The sequence below is a fragment of the Thermobia domestica genome, chromosome 16 (assembly GCF_964235325.1).
Source record: "Thermobia domestica chromosome 16, izTheDome1.hap1.1, whole genome shotgun sequence".
NCBI lineage: Eukaryota > Metazoa > Arthropoda > Insecta > Zygentoma > Lepismatidae > Thermobia > Thermobia domestica.
Window position 1 is genome coordinate 78010209 of NC_137469.1, and position 21960 is coordinate 78032168.

Below are 21960 nucleotides of genomic sequence, written 5' to 3' on the forward strand. Positions count from 1 at the left end.
AAGACATACATACTGTACAAATGTAAGCGTATATACAGTCTGAGGATACTAATAAAACTCCAACTGACCAAAGCAGTATATATATTTTAAGATTATAAATAAATTTGTGTTACATAAACTGTAACACAAATATATAATCTTATCTTATATATATATATAGCTTTGGTCAGTTGCAGTTTTATTAGTAATCTTGAATTTTCCAAAGCTACAATGAATAATTTACAGTCTGAGGATAATATTATTGCCAAACTTAAGGAGAATATTTCCTCTATATATAAGTCAAAAACGCCTTCTTTTAGAGCTAAAACTTTTTGTTTTCACTATAGATCGAAAACTGAGACCTAGTAAAAGCAGTTCCAGAAATCATTAACAAACTACGTACGCCATGTAAGTGTAAATATTTCATATTGTCCGATGCATGTGAAAATGAAATGAAATCTTTCAGTTTAACGTCCTACGATTATACCCTTTATTCCAAGGGAGACGGATGATTAACGCAAGTGAATGATGACGGAAGAATCAGTGAAATACGAATGTTGGGAGGAAACGGGAGTACCCCGAGAAAACTCACTGACACGAGGTTGTCGACCACAAATTTGTTTGGATGGAGATTGAATTAGGGACCCCACACATCAGAGGAAAGCCCTCTACAACTGAGCCCCCGTGAAGTGGATGCGAAAAGGATTTTGAAAAATAAAGTTGAGTTTATTTAGCCGTTGCTCGATTTACTTTTAGACCGTGTATAAAATTCGCCGTGCGGGTACCGAAAAATTTGCAAAAACAGACATATTGACAGGCTTTGTGCTAATCAGCTTCAGTCAAGACGCTCCAATTTCTTTCTACTTTCTTCAGTTTCTCAAACTTGATCTTAATTTCTTATCTTTTCATTTGGAATAACGAATCAGTACGAGAAATTTTGTGGTTACTTATTTCCAGATTGTATCTTCAATAGTTATGCTCGAAAAGCACGTTTATAAATTAATTTCGAAATTGTTAAATTACAAAACAATGAAGAATGTATTTGCAAGCATATAAATATATGCTTTCTCATTGGCGCAATAAAAAAGGAAAAGAAATTACTTCACCTCGCTCTCTTCTATGAGCTAGCTACGTTATGCTAGCTAGATTGAAGGACAGGTGGTGATTAGAAATGAATGAAATGATGGAATGAAGAAAGTGGGAGGAAACGGGAGAACCCCGAGAAAACCCACGCACACGGTGTTTATCCACCAGAAAGTTTACTTGGCGCGAGCTGGAATCGAACCCAGGACCCCATGCACCAGAAGTGAACGCTCTACCACTGAGCCACCACGGCCCCCTGCTTTAATTTAGGATTCAAGATTTAGATTTTTGGGCGTTCGGCATCTAAGGACATTTAGCTCGTCACGTTTGAGGGATGACGTCCCTTGGTGAGCACACAATCCGGGGAAAGGGAAGGAAGGAAGCGACCTGGGACCTCTAAGTTAGGTACCACCCCGGCATTTGCCTGGTGGGAATGAGGAAAACCCAGGAAAAACCTCATTCAGCGTGGCTGGCCTGAAAAAGCGTTTTACACTTTTCCGACCGAGTGTCCCCACCGGGAATCGAATGCCCCCTGCTTTGAACAAAGAGGTTTGAAAGAATACACTAGATGGCAGAACCATGCCAAGCAAAGATCCAAAAGATTGCGTCTCTAACAAGGATTCCCTTAAAACGGATTTTTAAAATTTAACGTATTTGTAGACGCTATTCTCGGTTCGCATAGTCTTCTGTTGCGTCTAAAGACACACTCTTTATTAAGGTGGTTAAGCTTTCTGTTTCTTTTGAACAACTTAAGTAGAGTTTCATTATACTAAATGGTCAATACCCTCGCCTGTGATGCGGGAGAACAGCCTTGTTTATTGATAAGAGCACATGTACAATAGTACGTGTCTCTCGTTAAATTACAAGGCTAACGTTTCATATAGACTAGATACTGAAAATGAACCTAAACCTTGGTTTAGCAATACCATCCGTGAGAGTTAAAACTCTAAGAAGGACAAGAAACGTGGAAATGCAGTGACGAATTGTCCACATTCCGAACATATGCTATTTATATGTATTATGCTTTAACTCAATACGTTCAAAGTTTATTTTGCAACTCGTTTCTCAAGAGGTATTAAGGAGGAAAATTAGGACTTAATTTCGGGTATTTAAATCACTAGTTTTTCCTTCCGCAGAGGTATTTAAATGCTTAATATGTGTCGAGTTTGATGGATTACTTACATAATTTGAAATTTCCTTGACTTCTTGACCTTAGCGCTAAGGTTTTCGTAAAATAATAATACAGGTATTGTAATATGACTGAAAAAGGATATAAAAATAGAAATGCTTTGTAATGATATAAAGACAGAACTCCACAACGGGAGGTACTTACATGTTGTATAACCGAATTCATCCTCTTTTTCTGGGTCTGCCAGGATCTCTTCCTTGGTTCTCCTAACATTTCCAGCACTGGCACGATGGATCTGAAAATAAGTTAGAACGCTAATTATTAATATGAATACAAAAATACAAATTAACTAAGTTTTCTATTTAAAAAAGAAATCACTCAAAAGAAAAGAATACGAAAAGATATTGTACGCGATCTAAAGAATTCATCTAATATAGACCAAACTTGCTCGGTGTGCATGTGAAATATTTTCCTGGATTACTTATCTGAAATATTTGGATTACTTATCTGCTTATTTGTTTAAAGAAGAGTACAATAGGCTACTGCATAATTACAATATTTTAGGTTACAGTAATAATATTCATGATAATATCTAATTAAGACAAAAATTAAGACAATATTATTAAGACTATTCATGTACTTTATGTAAGATATACACAAGATAGTAATTATAACATAATAAACAAGCTGTATTTTTAAGTTACTCTCAATGTCATTAAGAATATCAATTGTCGATCCAAAGTATTGAACTCTGTCGTAGGAAGCACACATTTTACAAGTACGAGAATTTTTAAAAGTATATTTGTTTTAGCTTTATATAGCAAAAGAAAAGAACGGTATTTCGATCTCGTATATTTGGATAAGGAACCCTTAAATTGATCTTTTGAAGTCAATACAGTTAGTTCTATTGTGTAGTATTTTATGTCTAAGCACAAGATCATGAGTAAATCATTTTCTTTCCAAGGATGGTTACTAAAATTAGGGTTTAGTTTGGAAGCTGAGTCATATTTGGGATAGTTCTGAGTCTTATTGAAAGAGAGAAATCTTAAAAATTTAGCTTGTATGTTTTCAACATTGCTAGTATATTTAATGTATTCCAGTTACTATATTTGAGAAGCATTTTCCAGTTTCGACCTGACGTGCGCAAAGTAAAGTATTTTGAGAGACTAAATTTATTTGAAATCCTTTCCAACTCTTATAATCCAACGCAAACCTCATTCAGTATGAAAAAATGTGAGTTGCAAATGTGAAATGACTATCGAATACAACACCAAGGTTTCTAACCATCTCTTCTTTAATTAGTGGAATGCTACCTAACGAACAGCAGTAATCAAACCTATTTCTAGTACACGCGAAGGAAATAGATTTCCATTTGTTGATATTTATATTTAAATTATTTTCTATACACCAGTTAAATATGTTTACGAACCCATCTTGTAATTTTTCACAATCATTTATTGATTCAATTTATGCATACATTTTAAAGCCATCGGTATATATTAATTATTTTGACGTTTTGACAGAACTGGTTAAGTCATTAAAAAGTATAAAAAGTAAGGGTCCTTGATTTGATCCTTGAGGTACTCTAGATCGAACGTCTATCAACTTAGAAATGCCCTCACGATAAAAAAACAGACTGCTTACAATCTTTTTAAATACGAAACTAGAAACATTAGAGTAAGTTTTGCAAAATTAAAGAGACTGAACTTATGTAGTGATATGCCATGATCGACAGTGTAAAATTCTTTTGCTATGCCAGTGTATATAAAATGTACCTGTCCACCTCTATCAAGAATTGTAGCCAAAAAGTGTAATTGATGTCAAATTTGAAATACTAGATCTATATATCAAAAATTCAGGTTGATATGGCGAAATTCCAGGACGAGCGTGAATCATAACTCTATCAAACAAGATATTTTCATACACTTTGCCAACCACAAAAAAAAAAAAAAAAAAAAAAAAAAAAAAAAAAAAAAAAAAAAAAAAAAAGGAAACGGGTCAGTAATTGTTAATCTCACTTTTTGAGACGAATTTTGGAATAGAATAAAGAATGGTTTCCTTCCATCTAGTCGGAAATGTAGAACTTTTAAGTGACAAATTTATTATTATTATGTGGAGAGGAGTTTTTGACATCTCCCCGCAACCCTTTACAACTAAGATGGAATAAGATCTGGTCCATGAGAACGTTTCGGTTTCAGTTTATTTATGGCTTCCTAAATCTCCTCTAGCGTTACACTAATAAAAATAAATGAGTTACGTGAGTCACATTTAGACTCAGATTTTGTAATTTCACGAATTTTGTATCCTGCCGGAATTTTTTGTAGACAGACTAAAAATGTGAAGCAAATAAGTCCGCTGCTTCTTCATTGCTAAAAATCCTTACCATTAAGCTTTATAAAGTGGGAATTCACATGCTGACTTTTTTTCAAAGAAATTCTCGAAAAATCTAAACTATTTTTATAGCATTTTGTAAGGAACATTGATATTGCAATTAGCCTCCTTTGTGAAAAAACTCACAATATGGTAAGCACTCTTCCATTCTACATAGTGAACATATTTGTTATGATGACCAATCTCTTTACATTTCAGATATGGAAGTTTTGCCTGGGGTGCATTCTTGAAAAGTGGAACGTATTACTGGGAAGTTTTCTTTTCAACATTCTTCAACAGCAATCTCAAAGTACGACGGAAAAAATACGAGATGAAGTATTTTCTTTTCTTTCTTTGCAGACTAAAACTTTGCGTCAGGTTTTCTACGAATCAATTTCAAATCAGTTGTTGGTCTTTAGCCGCCTCTCCCTTCCCACCGTTCCCTCATGTGTGTGTACAAATCTCACCATAACAAAATAAATAAACGTAGAATGAACAAAAAACAATGAAAACTGCAAATTTCAGGTTTAGCTGAAACTGACTGATGGAATTTTCAAAAGGTTAAACTTCACTCGTTAATTAGATACGCTATCTTCTGCTAGTCTCTACTTGCCAATAAACACCAATCTTCAAACTTTAATTTTAGTCAACCTAACTTGCACCTCTGGTGCTAGGGGTCTCGGGTTCAAACCCTGCTCCCGCCAAGTGAACTTTGTGGTGGACAAACACCGTGTGCGTGGGTTTTCTCGGGGTTCTCCCGTTTCCTCCCGCTTTCTTCATTCCACCATTTCATTCATTACTCATTATCACCGTCTCCTTTAGCCTAACCGGCATAACCGTGGGACGTAAAACTCAAAATTTCATTTCATTTCAACCTAACTTGCACTCAACCTCCGATTCAGGTAATGACATTGAGGACATAGAATTAATTCTGACCTCATGAAAGACATCTTCATTGGAGTCTTCTGATAAAGACATACTACATCATCTATTATATTTCTTTTTGCTACCTACTATATTTACCGGCGTATTAGATGTACTTATTACTTTGAGGATAAGTTCAAAAATGGGGTGCGTCCTATATTCCGGTACGGAAATTTTGGTTACTAAAATTTCGGTATTTTTTCCGATTCTGAGTTATTTGGTGTTTTCCTTGCTTCCTTATGGTATACAATAAAATTTCAGTTACGTACACCTCAGTGACTCAGTAAAGGCCGTTTATATACAATCGTTTTATTTACCATTTCACAGTATGATTTTTTTTTTTTTTTTTTCTGGACACGCATACCCTACAGACATTTCATGCCGCGCACACGATTCTATATTTAGTTAAGCACTGCTAACTAATCCGGAGTGCCTCAAGGGAGCGTGCTGGGCCCACTCTTGTTTTTACTCTACATTGACAACTTACCTAGTATCTTCTCAACCTCTTCATCAAATATTTTGCTTTTCGCTGATGATTGTAAACTTTTTCGAGTTATTAACAACGTTGATAATGCTTCTTCATTGCAACCTGACATAGATACGTTAAGCAACTGGTGCTCAAACTGGAATCTATTTTTAAACCCCCAAAAATGTTCCACTCTCTGTATCACTTTGAGAAAGAATGTACTTCATCAGACTTATAATGTCAACAATGTACCCATCAAACGAGTTTCTTCTCAGAAAAGATCTAGGCGTTGTCTTTGATGAAAAACTCTCCTTTGCGGATCAGATCATATCGCCTTATCCAGATCCATGAAACTACTTGATCTACTTTTTAGATTTCCGGATCCCTGTCCTTACGATGTTTTATAAGACTTTCATCCTCCCGATCATTGAATATTGTTCGTCTGTGCGGAATATGGCAGTACCTACTAATTTATCTCGCACTGACTCGGTTTTAAACTTCTTTCTTGCCATAGTTAAATTTAGAATTCCTGAGTTACGTGAACACTCGAGACAGGAACTAATGTCTTTAATGAACTTAAGTGCCTCTGTCAAACGACGTCGTGCTGCTGATTTACTTTATCTATATAAGGTTATCAATTGTAAAATTGATTCTGAATTCTTATTATCGCTAACTGTATCTAACATTCGTGTTCCTCCGAGGCGAACTCGTTTTATAAATTTACTAACGTATGAGACTCCTAGGTTATCAATTGTTCAGCGCTCCTTGTTTTACAAACTAGCGCATGATTACAATACAGTGTCAACAGATTTCATTTTTACTTCTGAATGAAACTTCAGAACTCAGTTGAAGAGAATATTGTAAAATGAAAATTGAACCTTCTTTATTTTTGTATTTGTTATTTTTTGTTTTTGCCCTTTTTTCTTTTTATGTTGTTCGGTTTCAGCAAAATAGCCTTGTGCTGTATGAATCTATCCACCATAAATAAATAAATAAATAAATAAATTAATATCTGTGAATAAATAAATAAATAAATAAATAAATAAATAAATAAATAAATAAATAAATAAACAAATAAATAAATAAATAACTTCATGTATATTCCTTGTATTTGTTATTTTTTGTTTTTGCCCTTTTTTCTTTTTATGTTGTTCGGTTTCAGCAAAATAGCCTTGTGCTGTATGAATCTTAGTGAATAAATAAATAAATAAATAAATAAATAAATAAATAAATAAATAAATAACTTCATGTATATTCCTTGCTAAAGATGTCACTATGTATTTTTTAAAAAATCTTCATAATATGTAGTAAAAATATTTTTTTAGATGCTTGATTGCTGAAGTTTAACGTCCTTTTCCGGCACCAAGCAGTGAAGAAGACAGAGACGTACGTTTAAAGTGGAACACAATCCATCGTGATGAGTTCAATCAGTTAGGAACCGAACTTGGGATTCCGTGGAACAAAGACCAGCGGGCAGGGTCTCTCAAAATTGAATACAAAAAAAAAAAAAAAAATAAATAAATAAATAAAATAAAGTGGTCTTTTACGTCGGCAAATATTGCAATTTTGATATTATTTTTACATCTACTTTGTATCTTTGATAAAGACAGTAATTTTCTTTATATCATTTTCCAGACGTCTGATCATCTGCATCATACCTTATCGTTCTATGTGTGCATTAAGTTATTAATTACGAACAATTATGTAAGAAACATGCGTCACTAGAGATCACTTACCTCTCGACCTCCTTTAGTGATAATTTTTCCTTCCAAATTCACAATTTCATGCATATCTTCATCGTCTTCTTCTTCTTCACCTTCACTTGATATATATACCGGAGTAACGGCTTCCCTTACTGGAGTTTCCTTTCCAGGCTAAAAATAAAATTAAATAGAAATCCTTAAGAAGCTGCTGAAATACAGGAGGAATATGAACATACACGAAAGAAGGCAGAATATTAGATTTAGTGAAAGGGAAAAGGAGAAATGAAAGTAAGGTAGAAGTGAGGTAGTGTATAATATTAAATGTAAAGGATAGTTGATAGGAAGTACACAGGAGAGACAGAGAAGAGATTGGAAGAAAGAATTAAACAACATAAACACAACGATAGAAAAACAACGGATTAAACACATGTAAAGAAACAAGACATGAAATAGATTGGGAAGGTGTAGAAAGACAAGAAAGGGAAAGAAGAAATATTACAAGTGGAAAGGAGCCCAGCGAAGAAGAAGAGATAAAGAAATTAATGAATTCAATTAGTTCACTAAGTATTCATGTAGCATAGAAGAAGGTATTAGATGAGATAAAAAAAGAAAGAAAAAGACGCAACGTGCAATGTTATAAAAGATACGAAGACGAGATAATGCAGGTGTGAGCCTAATTAAACTTGAGTTCTGGAAAGTATAAAGTTTAAATCTATTCAAAAGTTGGAGGTCTATACCTAATTGTAAGTTTAAACCTGTAAAAATGAAAGAAGACGTAACAACTATCCAGTTCATGCATTCAGTGAGAACGACCTCTAGAATCACACGTATGATAGTAGATGTTAATCTTTCTTTTTTTTCATTTCGAGAGATATACTGATGCCTCGTTCAGTGTTATTACAAATTTCCACCTGTCCCCTGTACGATAGCGTTCGTACAGCTTTTGACTATTCAGCATGATATGTGAGAAAAGAAGCATATGAACCCGAGTCAGATGCTTCCTTACCAAATGTAAATTTTGCGTAATTAAGCGATTTACGACATCGACGGGACGTTGTGTTGCCCTTACTATTGTTCTTTGAGAGGACCCAGGAACAGTAGGAGTGCCGATTTTATTGGGACTGAACACAGCTTTGATCCCCTTCTTTGGCACACAGAAACCTTTTATTATACAGTGTTTACTTACTTGGTTGTAACTATAACCAATGTCGGCAAGCGCACGTAACTCTCCCAAAAGGCCGTATTTTTTTGAGCCATATGACCACTGCTGCAAGTCTACATACAACACTTTCGAACTATCCCCAATAACTTCTAGAGTATAATCATGCGTGTTGCTGCTTAGTAAACGAATATGTAAGCATAAATCTGAAACGGCCTTTCCACATCTGGTAAATATTCCGTCAATACTTCTGGAAATAGTTCCTATCAGGTTCGCAATCTAGGTAGTCTAAAGAGCTAAGCTCTACACGTAAATTCTTCCAAGTCCCAGTAAATTTTATTGAATATGAGGAAACTGGCGAGATTAACATTAGATTAAGTATTGAGAAACGTCATAACGTAGTCTCCCAAAATTATTTTATAAAACGAAACTTGACTTACTTGAATCAGCTCTGGACTCGGAGTCCTAGCCCGAGGAACAACTGGAGGTGTTATTTTGTCCAACTGCATTTCCGAAGTATCTTCTAAATCAGCTACCAATTCTGGGCTCTCAGCCTTCTGCGGACTTGATTGAGTTTGAGCCTCAGATTGCGAATCAGAATCTCCATCTACAGTCTGTAAAAGAAAAGCACGAAACCAATATATGCGAGGTTCCATATGCGATAATTTTTTCGGACATTATCTTCTACAGGTTTATTTTTTGCACAATAAAATAGTTCTGTTTCCCACTAAACGACCAGGAAAAAATGAATATCTATAGATCAATAAAACATTAACACAACCCAGATGGGAATAAATGCAAAAGAAAAGAGGATAAATACAATGTTCTTAGTGTTTATTACCCTACTTTCTTGTGTGTAAGCAATAAGTAGCAAAACAAATTAAATAAATCAAATTACCTTAATTCAAAGGCAAACATAACTGACAAAACTGTATAAACATTATCACTGATAAACAGTTCGTACAAATTTATTTATGTACTTTTAAATTAAAGAGCATTTAAATACGCTTTCGCTTTAAAAATTGTGGTAATTCCGTATATAAGATAAACTCTGAATTTTGCATTATAAACACGACTAACCCGAAGACGGGAAACTTTTTGCACTTTTAAGTAAAAAAGAAAGGAATGTCAGCATTATTACTATTATTATTATTATTATTATTATTATTATTATTATTATTATTATTATTATTATTATTATTATTATTATTATTATTAATATTAATATTATTATTATTATTTTCACAATTTATTCTCCGTGAAGACACACTGCTACGCAGAATACTTCAGCATTTTAGCGAAAATGCTAAATATCTTAGTAAACATACAAAGATTTCTTTTCTTTTTACTATTAAAAAATACCCATTCATTCGAAGTTGTTCACAATGTTAATAAACATTTGTTATTTACTATTATCATTGAATTTAACATCTGCTTCACAACCATGATTGCATTCGCTGTGAACCTAACGTGTAACGCAGAACCACATACACAAGTAATCTAAATGCGAACTGAACTAGAAACCACGCGTGTTCCTGTTACTCGCTAGTCGGGAACCCAATGATGTGACTACTTTGCAATTAAAGATATTTCATGACTGTGTTGTGCTCTAATAAATGAAACAAAAGCAAAAGGAAATAACAAGCGATTCTCCATTACATTAACCCGTAAGACGAATACTCAACATGAAGTTTTTGATGCATTACAGTTGCATTATTTTATAAACATTTTTAATATCCTCAAATACTATGTTCTGATGTTTAAAAAATATGAGAGGATAAAGCTGAGAAGTGATACGAACTTGTATTGAGAAAAGTAACTTCAAAATTATTGGTTCTATTTATCTACCTATCTATTTACAAATTCGATGTTAAGCATGCATAACTTCATGTCAGTTTTGAATAACAACAAAATGTGTGAAACTAAACAACTTTAATTCTTCCAAGTTTTTTCTGAAGAAAAAAATAAATAAATAAAGGATGATACCTAATAAGCTACTTAAAAAGAATACACTTAGTGTCTTAAGTACTTAATTCGATGAGGAACATGGAACAAGTTCGTGACTGTATGTACATATATTGTATTTACAATACTTAAAAGTATTATTTTCATTGTTTTATTACCTCACTAGCAGAATAATCGTTTTCGCATGGAAAGAACAAGATTTATGGAAAATATCTGAAAGGGTACAGTATATATTGTTTTCGAAATGTTGCTGGTTGATGCAAGTTCGGATTTATTAGACTTACCTAAACAGTCACCCATATTTCTTATCGTCTCCCTAGGGTACATGGGGCATATTTATATTAAATGCCAAGGTTCCACACCTAGCAGTTTCGGAGATCAGGAACACGGAGAAAATGCAAGCCCCTCTCCCCCCTGCTTTAGGGATCACATGTTGCAAAATCGCATTTTATATGCGTTTTGAAGTACACAGGGATCATTTATACAAAATTTCGAAATTCTACCATTTTCCACGTATTGTAAAATTCCATCTCTGTGTACAGCTTAGGATACAAGGAGATTATTTACGCACAATTTTAAGGTTTTGCGCCTAATAGTTCCAGAAATCTGACAATGAAAGAATCAGTGAATGAGTAAGTGTATTTACTCTTTTAAATCTTACTCCAGTCAGTAGCACAGGTTATTTGTCGATAAAAGGATTAATGCACCGTCAGCAGAGCATTTGTTCCCTCATTCACAAATGTTTAAGATAATAATTTAGTGCACTTTCACAAGCTTTGCAATGACTATAACACGTCCCATTCGAAATATTTTTCTATTTTTGTGAAAATATTTACCCAAGATTAAAGAAAGGGAAAGGAAAAGAGAAAGAAAAAAGTGTTACGTAATACGTTTAATGAACTTACCCACTGTATTAAACTTTGTACCAAAAAACGCACAGGATTTCCTGCTCCACGGATAACTTCCACTGCTCTTTCATGACTTGCCTGACGCAAATCTATTCCATCCACTTCCAAAATTCTATCACCCGTCTGCAGAATAAATAGGCAAACAATATACTAAACATTGAACCTCAACAACAACAACAAACTATAGTCATCTTCTAAAATTTGTTTTCATGCATTATAAATTTTTGTGTGAGGAAGGAATTTACAAAAGATGAAAAAAATAGTAATGAGCTATTAATTAATCGAACCCAAGTGTTTTCTGCTTCTGCGAATGCTAAGGATGCAGTTAGTTTTCTGTGTATTTCATTTGATTATCAGATGTTAATTAACTTCGTGACACCAAGAAAAGTACTCAGAACACTCCACATAGATTCTTTGGCATATGTATAATCCAAAACAAAATGTTTAAATTGATGAATACTTTTTCCTTGTCCAAAAGTGTCTAGTTTATTACTGTAGAACATGTTTCGTGTTTTATTCTCTACAATATTTGTAATCAGGTAGAACAGTCAGGTGATGAACAAAATTTACATATAAAATTGCGAGGGGTTCCTGTTCTCACTACATCATTTGTAAAATTATTACTTTAAGTACTCAGACACACATATTGATTTAATCTTAAATCACACAAAAGTATTAAAATAATGCGTATATCCATTCGATAAGTCCGAGTGGAGCTAAATTTGTGTTAGTACGGAACGAATAATTTGACGGAGGATCCTTATACCAGTAGGGGAACTTTTACTTCCGGAGAATCTTATAAACAGTTCAAAACATGGACCCCACTGAAAGCAAAGAACACAAAAACCATCATTCAAATCATCCAATTATATTAACACAAGTTTTAGGTAACAGGATGTATCAACTGAATGTATGCATTTAATTAAAAATTAATGTAGGAAAAAACTATCGGTTAAAATTAACTGATTATAACTAAAATTAAAAATTACCAATTTTTAATACATTATAACTTGCCTTCAACGGACCCTTTATTAAACGAGAATTTGTCTTGTACACGAAAATATTTCACAGTCCCATGAATTTAGGGTCAAAAAACGTGTTAAATTTCCTTTATTAAGCGGAAACTGTGTTACGTAGTCTCGGAAATCAAAATAAGCCTCATATCAGAAAGTTTCAAGGTCCGAAATGCAGCGTTTAGAAATATTTCAGACAAGCTTTGGGATGATAGATATATATAAGCCTACCCTACACTACGTTGCCAGAGAAACAAAGATGTCCAAAGCGAAACAGATACAACGGATGTAGCCTGCCGAATTGAGAATTATGATACGAAGTGTGAAAAGAGAAGAGGAGGTGAAGGAAAAAACAGGAATATGGCATTGAGCTGGAAGAAGAGTGTAGACTAAAAACTTTCCAAGATGCTTTCAGGAGTTTAAAGGCACTGCAACAATTTGCTTAACGTGGAAATGCTGATGTGGTTAGTGTAGTTTCTGAGGCTAAAATGTTTGTCGAATGTCGAACAACCAAGCAGTAACATGTAGAGAAAACCCTCTTTGACTATTGAAAAAAATAAAGTTAACGTATGTACATTTTTTTTTTTTTTCATTGTAAGTTTTGCGTATATTAATTCTTGTTTGAAATAAATACAGTAAATTGATAACGGGCACATTCTGTCACAGTTTCCGTCAACGCAAAGCAAAATTTGTGATGAAAGAAATGAATTGCATTTGTTCACTGCAAGTCTATTTAGTTTCTGATAGGAAAGTGTAAATTGTTTTTTCCTTCCTTCATTTTTTATGTTACTGTACAATAACACACTAATACAATAAGTTTAAAAAATGCATTTGAGAAAGGATTACATTTCATATACAAACATATTTTACATCTTAAGTTTTACTAATTGAACTATGTACGAAAAGCCGTACGACAGAATTTCAGAAAAGATTACAGCTTCGTATACGAAAAATCATTAGAAACGTAACATTTGGATTATATCTCACCTTGAGTTCTCCGGTTCTTCCTGCTGGACTGTCTGGCAGCACGTTTTTAATAAAAATACCTGAGATCGCAGAACCACTGTCAGGCCCAGCATTATATAAATCAACCTGAAATGAGAATTCATATTCTTCTTGTTAATTCTCTCTTCATATTCTTAAATTTATGTTTATTTACTAAAATAAATATTACTTCCAGAAATTTAAAAAAGCACACAGTTAACTACAGAGTAAGGCAATGAAATGGGAAAAAAGTAAGGAGGGGTTTGAACTCACTGCAGAGTAGTGGAGATGGGAACTCTTGGCTTACCGCGATTTACGCATCCTACCTTTCAGTAACAACGCAGCAGTGGACTGGTGACTAGCGCCCTCTCGCTGTTAAAGCTTATTACCAAAAAGCGAAATTGGACGGTGGTTATGAGCAGGGACGTACGCAGGAATTTATTTCGGGAGGAGTCTAAAGCGTTTCGGGGGGGATACAATTGAGGCTAAATTACTGTATATGAAAATTTCTAAAATTGCCCCTAAAAGTAGACTACATTTACAAAAAAAGTTGGGATTTCGGGGGGGGGGGGGAGTCTGGACCCCAGGACTGACCTCCTGGTTATGAGTGTAGACTCAGCGCACTTTCCTCAATCGTTTCAACATTTGAGGTAACCAGTCTTGCTCTCGATCAAGGATAACAATGGATCAACAGCTAAGAAGAGAGGCGGGAGTGCAATAACAGTATGATCACCGGAAAACATACACCGTCAGTCAGCCATTTCCGAGAAGTTCTCGCCGATCATGCTGATAACATGCTGTACTTATTGGGATAAGCTCCAGGTCTGTGCGAAGGATACACGCACTTAACCACCATCTTCATTTACTATCACCCGTTCAAGATGACGATCGTTAAGTCTCTGAATAATTGAGATTTTGATGCTCGTAGACGCTTTTATCAGCAAATGCTGAACCGGATAAATGAAGACTAAGACATGGAAAATAACCTGTGGATAAGTGATGAAGCTCACTTGCACCTAAATGGATATGGAAACAGGCAGAATTTTCGTTGTTGATGTGATATGAACCTAGAACACATCACGAAAAGCCTAATCATTCTCAAAATGTGACTATATAGCACGCAATGTTCCCATTAAAGATAACAAACTTTTCTTTTTTAAACGAATAATGTAGTGACTGTTAACGCTGTGCAAACGAATAATGTAGTGACTGTTAACGCTGTGCACTATGTCCAAGTGATACAGAATTTTTACATTCACAACTCGCCCATTTCCCTGGTCTTGAAACCCATTATTCTAACATCACTCTGCTACAAGCCATACGGCAAGACTCTCCATAAATGTTGTGATTACTTTGTTTCCAAACCATATCATTTTCTCCATGAAAAATATCTGCACTTAGATGGAGCCCTTTTCAAAGATATCATTTTTAAAAAGTAATTTGTTTAATAGACAAAAAAACAAAATGGTTGTTAATGTAGTTTTCATTTCTTACCAATACATCGAAATACAAATAACGTGTCAACTATTTTCAGCCTTTAAATCTTCTTCCTTTCTGAATTCCTAATTTGAAGTTACTTTATCACACCTGCGTGTATGGTGGGTCCCATGCATACAATACATAATTACGTTTTCACGTTCGCTGTAATACATAGTAATGGTTATATATATTTTTAATACCAAATAATATATGTGTATTGTTTTAAATCTTTCGATAAAGTTTCAGATACTATGAAATGCGTCCTTCTTCTTACCCAAATACTACGACAGGGTGGAAAAGACTCCGAGTGTTTAAGATATTTAAATATTTCACTAATTACTTAACATTATAGCTTACGATACTTGATTCACTAATCGGAGAAGAAACAAAAGCCATCCGTGACTATTGTATACCAATCCAATTCGTAAAGTTGCACTCCACCTGCAAAGATCTTGTTTTATTAGCAATAAGTAAGTATTCTCATTGTCAGCTCATCTTGTTCTTGCTCTGTTTGTAAATTTAATGAAAGAGTTATTCACGAAGTCACATATAAATGCTAAGTCAACAGCACTTATTTCTTTGATGTGCGTAATGTCGGAATCAATTTTCTGAGAGAACAGTTCCCACTCCAATAAAAATGCAAGGCAGATTTGTTGGACTTTTAAAGCTACATGAACTGAGAACATTCTTTATCTTTGTTATTTAAAAGTAAAAATTTTACATAAATGGAAATTATTTAAAAGTAAAAATTTTACATAAATGGAAATTAATTCTTTTAAACAACCATACTTCATTTTTGGTTCATAATGAAATTCTGACAACGATTTCCCTGAATTTCCACGACTATCATTTACCACGACACCGCAAACACCATCATTTATGGTGAGATTAAAAAAAGGCTCCGCCATTTCCATACACGTCTAACGCACTCCTTTATATTTAAAAAAAAAATCAGTGTATAGTTACTTTCCTACTGTAAGTACGTATTATATGCCATATTTCTGTATTTGAAATACAATAAAATATTAGTAACAAAGAATAACTATACACTAACACAATATCTCAGCACTCCAAATACACTCAAACACGCACAAGTAAACATATATTATTAACTGATTGAAAAATAATTATCCTTTTATAGCCTTTTAATCTTCATTCTGAATCTGCATTGATTCTTTGAAGTATTCTTCGTATCTTCTGTGCGCAGTGATTTATCTATACCCCCTAACACCCCCCTAAAATTTTCGGACACTCGCCGGAAATGAATTCCTTATACTCCCCCAACTAGGCGGGTGCAATATTAAAAGGATTTATTCTCGTTCTGCCTAAAGCCCTCCAGGACTTTGAAGAAAATATTTTAAATTATCTATCTTTAGGCAGAACGGGATTTCCCGTTCTGCCTAATCTTTGGAGACAGAGAAATATATGTGTGGAGGAAATTTTTCGGGAAATGCAGCACCGAAAAGCTTGACTCCTAGCGTGTTTGTATGCAGATTGGAACTAATGTATAAAATGGCTGTAGTAACGAGGGCGGGAACTAAATCCAAGTGGTCAAAATGCAAGGAAAATTCTGACAAGGACAAAATCACAGGAGTATATATTGGATGTACCAGGGCACACCCTATATGATTATTTTTTCCCTTCGATTCTCATATATTCTAAAATGTTATCTGTATTTTTTTCAACTGAAATAAATTTTCTTTCTTTTAAAATGCTGAAAACTCAATAAAACGTAAAAATGTTATAATAAAAGGGCAGATTAGCTTTAATTACTTTCACATATACCCATATGAAAAGTTCTGCGTATTCCTATTTATTATAGCTTTAGTATATTTGAAATATGTTTAACATATTACAGTAAGACCATTCATTTTATTACAAAAAGTAACTGTGATGCTATTTGATTTTAAAAATGTCGTTCTTGTGTGGTAGCATACAGCAGTCTTTTATTTTGAGTAATGTGTAAATATTTATTTTAATTCTGAAATACTGATCAATATTTTTATTATTTTTTATTTTTATTTTACATATATATATATATATATATAGCAAAGATCAAAATATGAAATATATACTTACTATAACAGTCTTACGTTTTTTATTGGGTTTTCAACTTTTGTTAAATGTTATTTCCGTAAAGTGAAGAATTTCAGATAATATTTTAGAAGCATAAAGTTGAAGAAGAAGAAAAATCATTCTTTTATTAATCTGCGCCTATGATGCTCTCGCTTGAATTTAGTCCATTTTGTCTGAATTTTCCTTGGGGTTTGTCCTCTTGAATTTTGTCCTGCATTCGTAATGATCTCTTTGGTAATTCTAACGGAGGCTGTAAGAAGAATAACTATTTCTTCAAGTTTCATCATAAATTTTAGATGCTATTCTTTTTGTTTTTCTCGGAAAACTGACGAGGATACAGTTCTTTATCAGCATTGTTATTCACATCTACTTTGGTAAAGATGAATATGATTTTTTAAATATATATAAAGCTGCTTGACACTGTAACTGAAACGAACATAAAATAAACTTAATTCGGTATAATATCATAAACTTAATTCGGTATATTTTTTTTTTCACGTCAAGATTTTATTTAGTTTTTCAGTAGTTCATATCAGGGCCGGATTAAGGGGGAGCTTAGGAGGGCTACAGCCCCGGGCCTCCAGATGAACAGGGCTCTCCATTCTGATCAAAATCTCAAATGGCAATCTAAAAAGAATCATGAAGATACAATCATCAACATAAAATAAGATATGATCAAAAATATAAAACACATTCCCTTTACTTTCTTACTGTACTTTCACAGAAATGTATTAGGTGACGTCAGCAGGGACCACTTATTTTTTGTAGCCATGGGCCTCCAGATGGGTTAATCCAGACCGGGTCCATCTCTAACATGCTAAGAGTCGCAGTACGTAAAGGTGCCACAGTTCACATCTTCAAGACATGTTTGACCATATATTAAGTAAACAATGCAAGAGGATGCATAAGCGACTCTTAAGAAAGAATGTTAGTGTTCTACATCACAACTCCTTTTTCGGCATCACCTTATCAGCTGATTTGTCATATATACATAATTCTATACTATATGCAATAGTATCATATATACTTATATTTTCATATTTATATTGTCAATGTAAATAGCAATCAATATCAATATCAATATTGAAATACTTCTTTGTTTTTAGTAGCTTCAATAAATCAAAAGATCAGATAATCGGGTTAACGGCCGTCTTACGCATCCTTTTGATTGTTTGCTTAATATATGCCAAACATGTCTTGAGGATGTGAACTATGGTATCTTTTACGTACTGCGGGAGTGGCGGTTTTAGCGGATAGGCCGGGTAGGCACGGGCATACCCAAATAATTTTGAAAAATATATAAACACTAAAAGATACAATAAAGAGTAAATATATTTTCCATTTTTTATATTAATAGTTAATAATTATTTAATAAACAGCATCAATTACTACTGTAAAAGTAATTTCCTATTTGTCATTAATCAATCAAATGTGAATATGCATCCATACGTGAGGAAGCGATTCTACCCAAAATTAAAATCCTAAAGTCGCTCTTGACTGAGAGCCCTAGCATATTGGAGGTGAATTACTGGAAAACTGAATAAAATTTTGTTGTAAAATGACTTAATACTAGACTGAAGTAGGTTTGTTTTATCTTCGTTTCAGCTACTATGTCAAACGTCTTTCTTGCAACTGAATCAATCAATTTTCCATTTCTCTGCAGGTAGCTTCTTCTTCTTCTTCTTTTTCTTTTTCTTTTTTACATCGCGTTCATTTTTACTGAAGTAGATGTGAATAACACTGTTAATAACAGAACTGTATCTAGTCATTTTTCCGAGAAGAACAAGTACAATAATATCTAAAATTTATGATCAAACTTAAAGAAATAGTTATTCTTCTTACAGAATCTGTTACAATTACTAAAGAAAATTTATCTTGAAGAAATCCCTCCCTGGACAGAATTGCTCGCCTCGAAAAATTAGGTAGAACGGGAATTCACGTTCTGCCTAAAGATAAGATCATTTAACATATTTCCTACAGAGTGCTGGAGGGCCTTTAATCAGAACGGGAAGACACCATTAAAAATCTTGGTTTTATGGTTTTTTAAAGATTTTGAATTCTTGTTTTTGAGTGCCAATAGAATAAAACAACTTACTTTCGATAAGATAAATTTTCAAGCAAAGCACGCAATGCACGATTGAATGGAAATCAACCTTTACACGGCTGTGATCGTCACAACAACGTTTGATCAATCAATTGCCAACGATTTAATCTCGACGTCACACCAAGCATGAGAAAGTCGACGCTAATTGGCTCTCGCTGAGGAAGGAAATCCAATGCAATCGTTCGTTGCATCAACAAAGTTTAAAGTTTGTTAAAAAAAGAGAGACTTAATTAAAAAGACAATAATAGGATACGACCTTAATGCAAGATTGCAACCCCCCCCCCTTCCCCAGATTTTTTGAATAGCCCTTAAGTTCAAAATTCTGGACAAATCATTGTTCTGTGACCAACTCTAATGCTTGTTAACATCGCTTGAGTAATACGAACACACTGATACTTTCTTAAAATCTGATTGCATTTTCCGACTCTTAGAGCAATTTCCCTAATTCATGACTATCCATAACCTTCCTCGAGTTTCAAGGTTATTGAGAATTCTGTTTAACTATTTGAAAAATTAAGATAATATTAAAAATGTGTCCGTTAAAAAAAAAAAAAAAAAAAAAAAAAAAAAAAAAAAAAAAAAAAAAAAAAACTAAATGTACTCGTATTCACAATAAATGAAATTATAAAACATTTAAACAATTGATGACTATATATTTACCAAGAAATATCAATAGATCGAGAGCTACAAACTGAACTCTGACACAGATTAGGCAAGGCAACAACGAAATCGACACAAATAAAACGAAAGAATAATCAAGATGTCTTCAACGAAGAAATTAGTAATAACTACAATTTACATAATTAAATTCTAAAAACGTGTTCTCTTTTATCATTACTATTATTTATAGTCTTTCATTCTTAAAATGTTGATTACTATTTTGAAAATAATCCGTTATCTCCTCAAGAACTTTTCCTACATATTGTGTATACAGCATATACTAAGAAGCTGTGAAGCCAACACACATAATAAACTAGCTCTTGACCTGGTTAGAATAAAATAAACTTGCTAAAATTAGGCTAATAAAATAAAAATCTAATATGTCACACAATGATGTGATTAACTAAAGTAAAAACATTATAACAGTACCTGAATACATATAAATTACAATCATATTGTACAGCCAGAAACAATATTAAGTATAGGTTGGAGGTACAAGAAAGTGATAGCTCCAACCTATACTTATTAATATTGTATCTGACTGTACAATGATGTTCAAGAGTTACCTAGACAATACGTATTTTTATTAATAACTATGAAAGAAAAACCGTAAGACAAAGTAAACTCACTCTCATCTATAAAAATGACTTTTCTACAGAGTGTATATGAAAAGTCCCGTACCATAGATAAAATTATTTAAAAAATCGTTCTTTTGTTGCACTGAATGATGCTCTCACACGAAACGTAGAGAAATAATATTCTTGTTTAGGAGTGAAAGTTACTCACACCGAGAAGTTGTCAATCGACGCCATTTTGAACGATAACCAATATCTGACACCACGGTGGGACGACTACAGGAGAAATCCAAATGAATCACGGACGAATGCAAGGCACTTGGCCTAGATTATATTCCCCATATACTCAATAATTTGCGATTCCGCTTACAAATAAGTGCAAAACACACTGAAGAAATCCGAACTACACTATCTTAATATAGGAAATTTGGATTTAGACTATTTCCATTGAGTAAGTACAACTTCCTTTTCTTCTTTTATCTTTATCTTTCCTTTTGTATTTTGCGAGTAATATTCTCGTATTATTATACTGTTATCTCATAATTAGGTACATCTCTCTACTTTGTATGTGTACACTTCTGTACATTTGGAATTACCAATGTATTATTGTAATTTGTACTATGTGTCTTGTAATTTTCTTCTTTCTTTTCGGTAATTTTAAATTTCAATAAATATTGTAATTTTGCCTATGGTGCAAGTCATTTCCGACATCCTGTAATAAATGTTTATTATTGTTATACGTTTACAAATTACCTTTCCTCCAACTATACTGATTCCAAGGCTACAATTTGGCTCACGAAGAACTTCTACCGAGCGTTCAGGCCCCCAATGTTTAGCTAGGAGAACAGATGGCGAAGTGTGCTTGTCAACAACTGAGGAAGACGTGTAACCCTGTGTAGTCTGAAAAATATTGTCAGAATAACATATTCACATACACACCAAATAAAATACACATACTATATAGTTAAAAAAAAAAAAAAAAAAAAAAAGCACGGCCGTTTAACAAACAAAACATAAAAGTTTACAAGGATGTCTCAAATTTAGCACAAATGAAATACAAATAAGCTAATAATTAACTAATTATTTTAACTTTCTCTTCTTTTTTTCTTGTTTTCTATACTTCGGTGATAAATCATGGTGACAAAGTCTTACTATGTATACTAATATAGTCAGAGATCGATAGATCTGAACTAGGTACATTATAAACAAAATTTGGATGAAACGAATTATGCTCTTATTATAATATGAAGTTTGAATATTATAAATGTGGATGTTCCCTCTCTCTGTACATCCCTCATTAATAATTCGGACAGAGTGAGCTATTTTCTACCAATTTCCAATTTTCAGAAACATATAGAGGGAGTTACGTTCTCTCTACAAGGA

General features: G+C 33.4%; 1 protein-coding gene across 9 annotated transcripts in view; it reads right to left on the reverse strand.

Moving 5' to 3' along the window:
• LOC145673181 (multiple PDZ domain protein-like) overlaps positions 1-21960 on the reverse strand; it is an 817414-nt gene that overhangs the window by 377020 nt on the left and 418434 nt on the right. For all 9 annotated transcript variants that reach the window (XM_081742643.1, XM_081742640.1, XM_081742641.1 and 6 more), the window contains 6 exons: positions 21331-21477; positions 13687-13791; positions 11684-11809; positions 9254-9427; positions 7688-7825; positions 2396-2486 (listed from right to left, as the gene is read on the reverse strand). In XM_081742643.1, coding sequence (XP_081598769.1) covers positions 2396-2486; positions 7688-7825; positions 9254-9427; positions 11684-11809; positions 13687-13791; positions 21331-21477 — 781 coding nt within the window. The remainder of the gene's footprint in view (positions 1-2395; positions 2487-7687; positions 7826-9253; positions 9428-11683; positions 11810-13686; positions 13792-21330; positions 21478-21960) is intronic.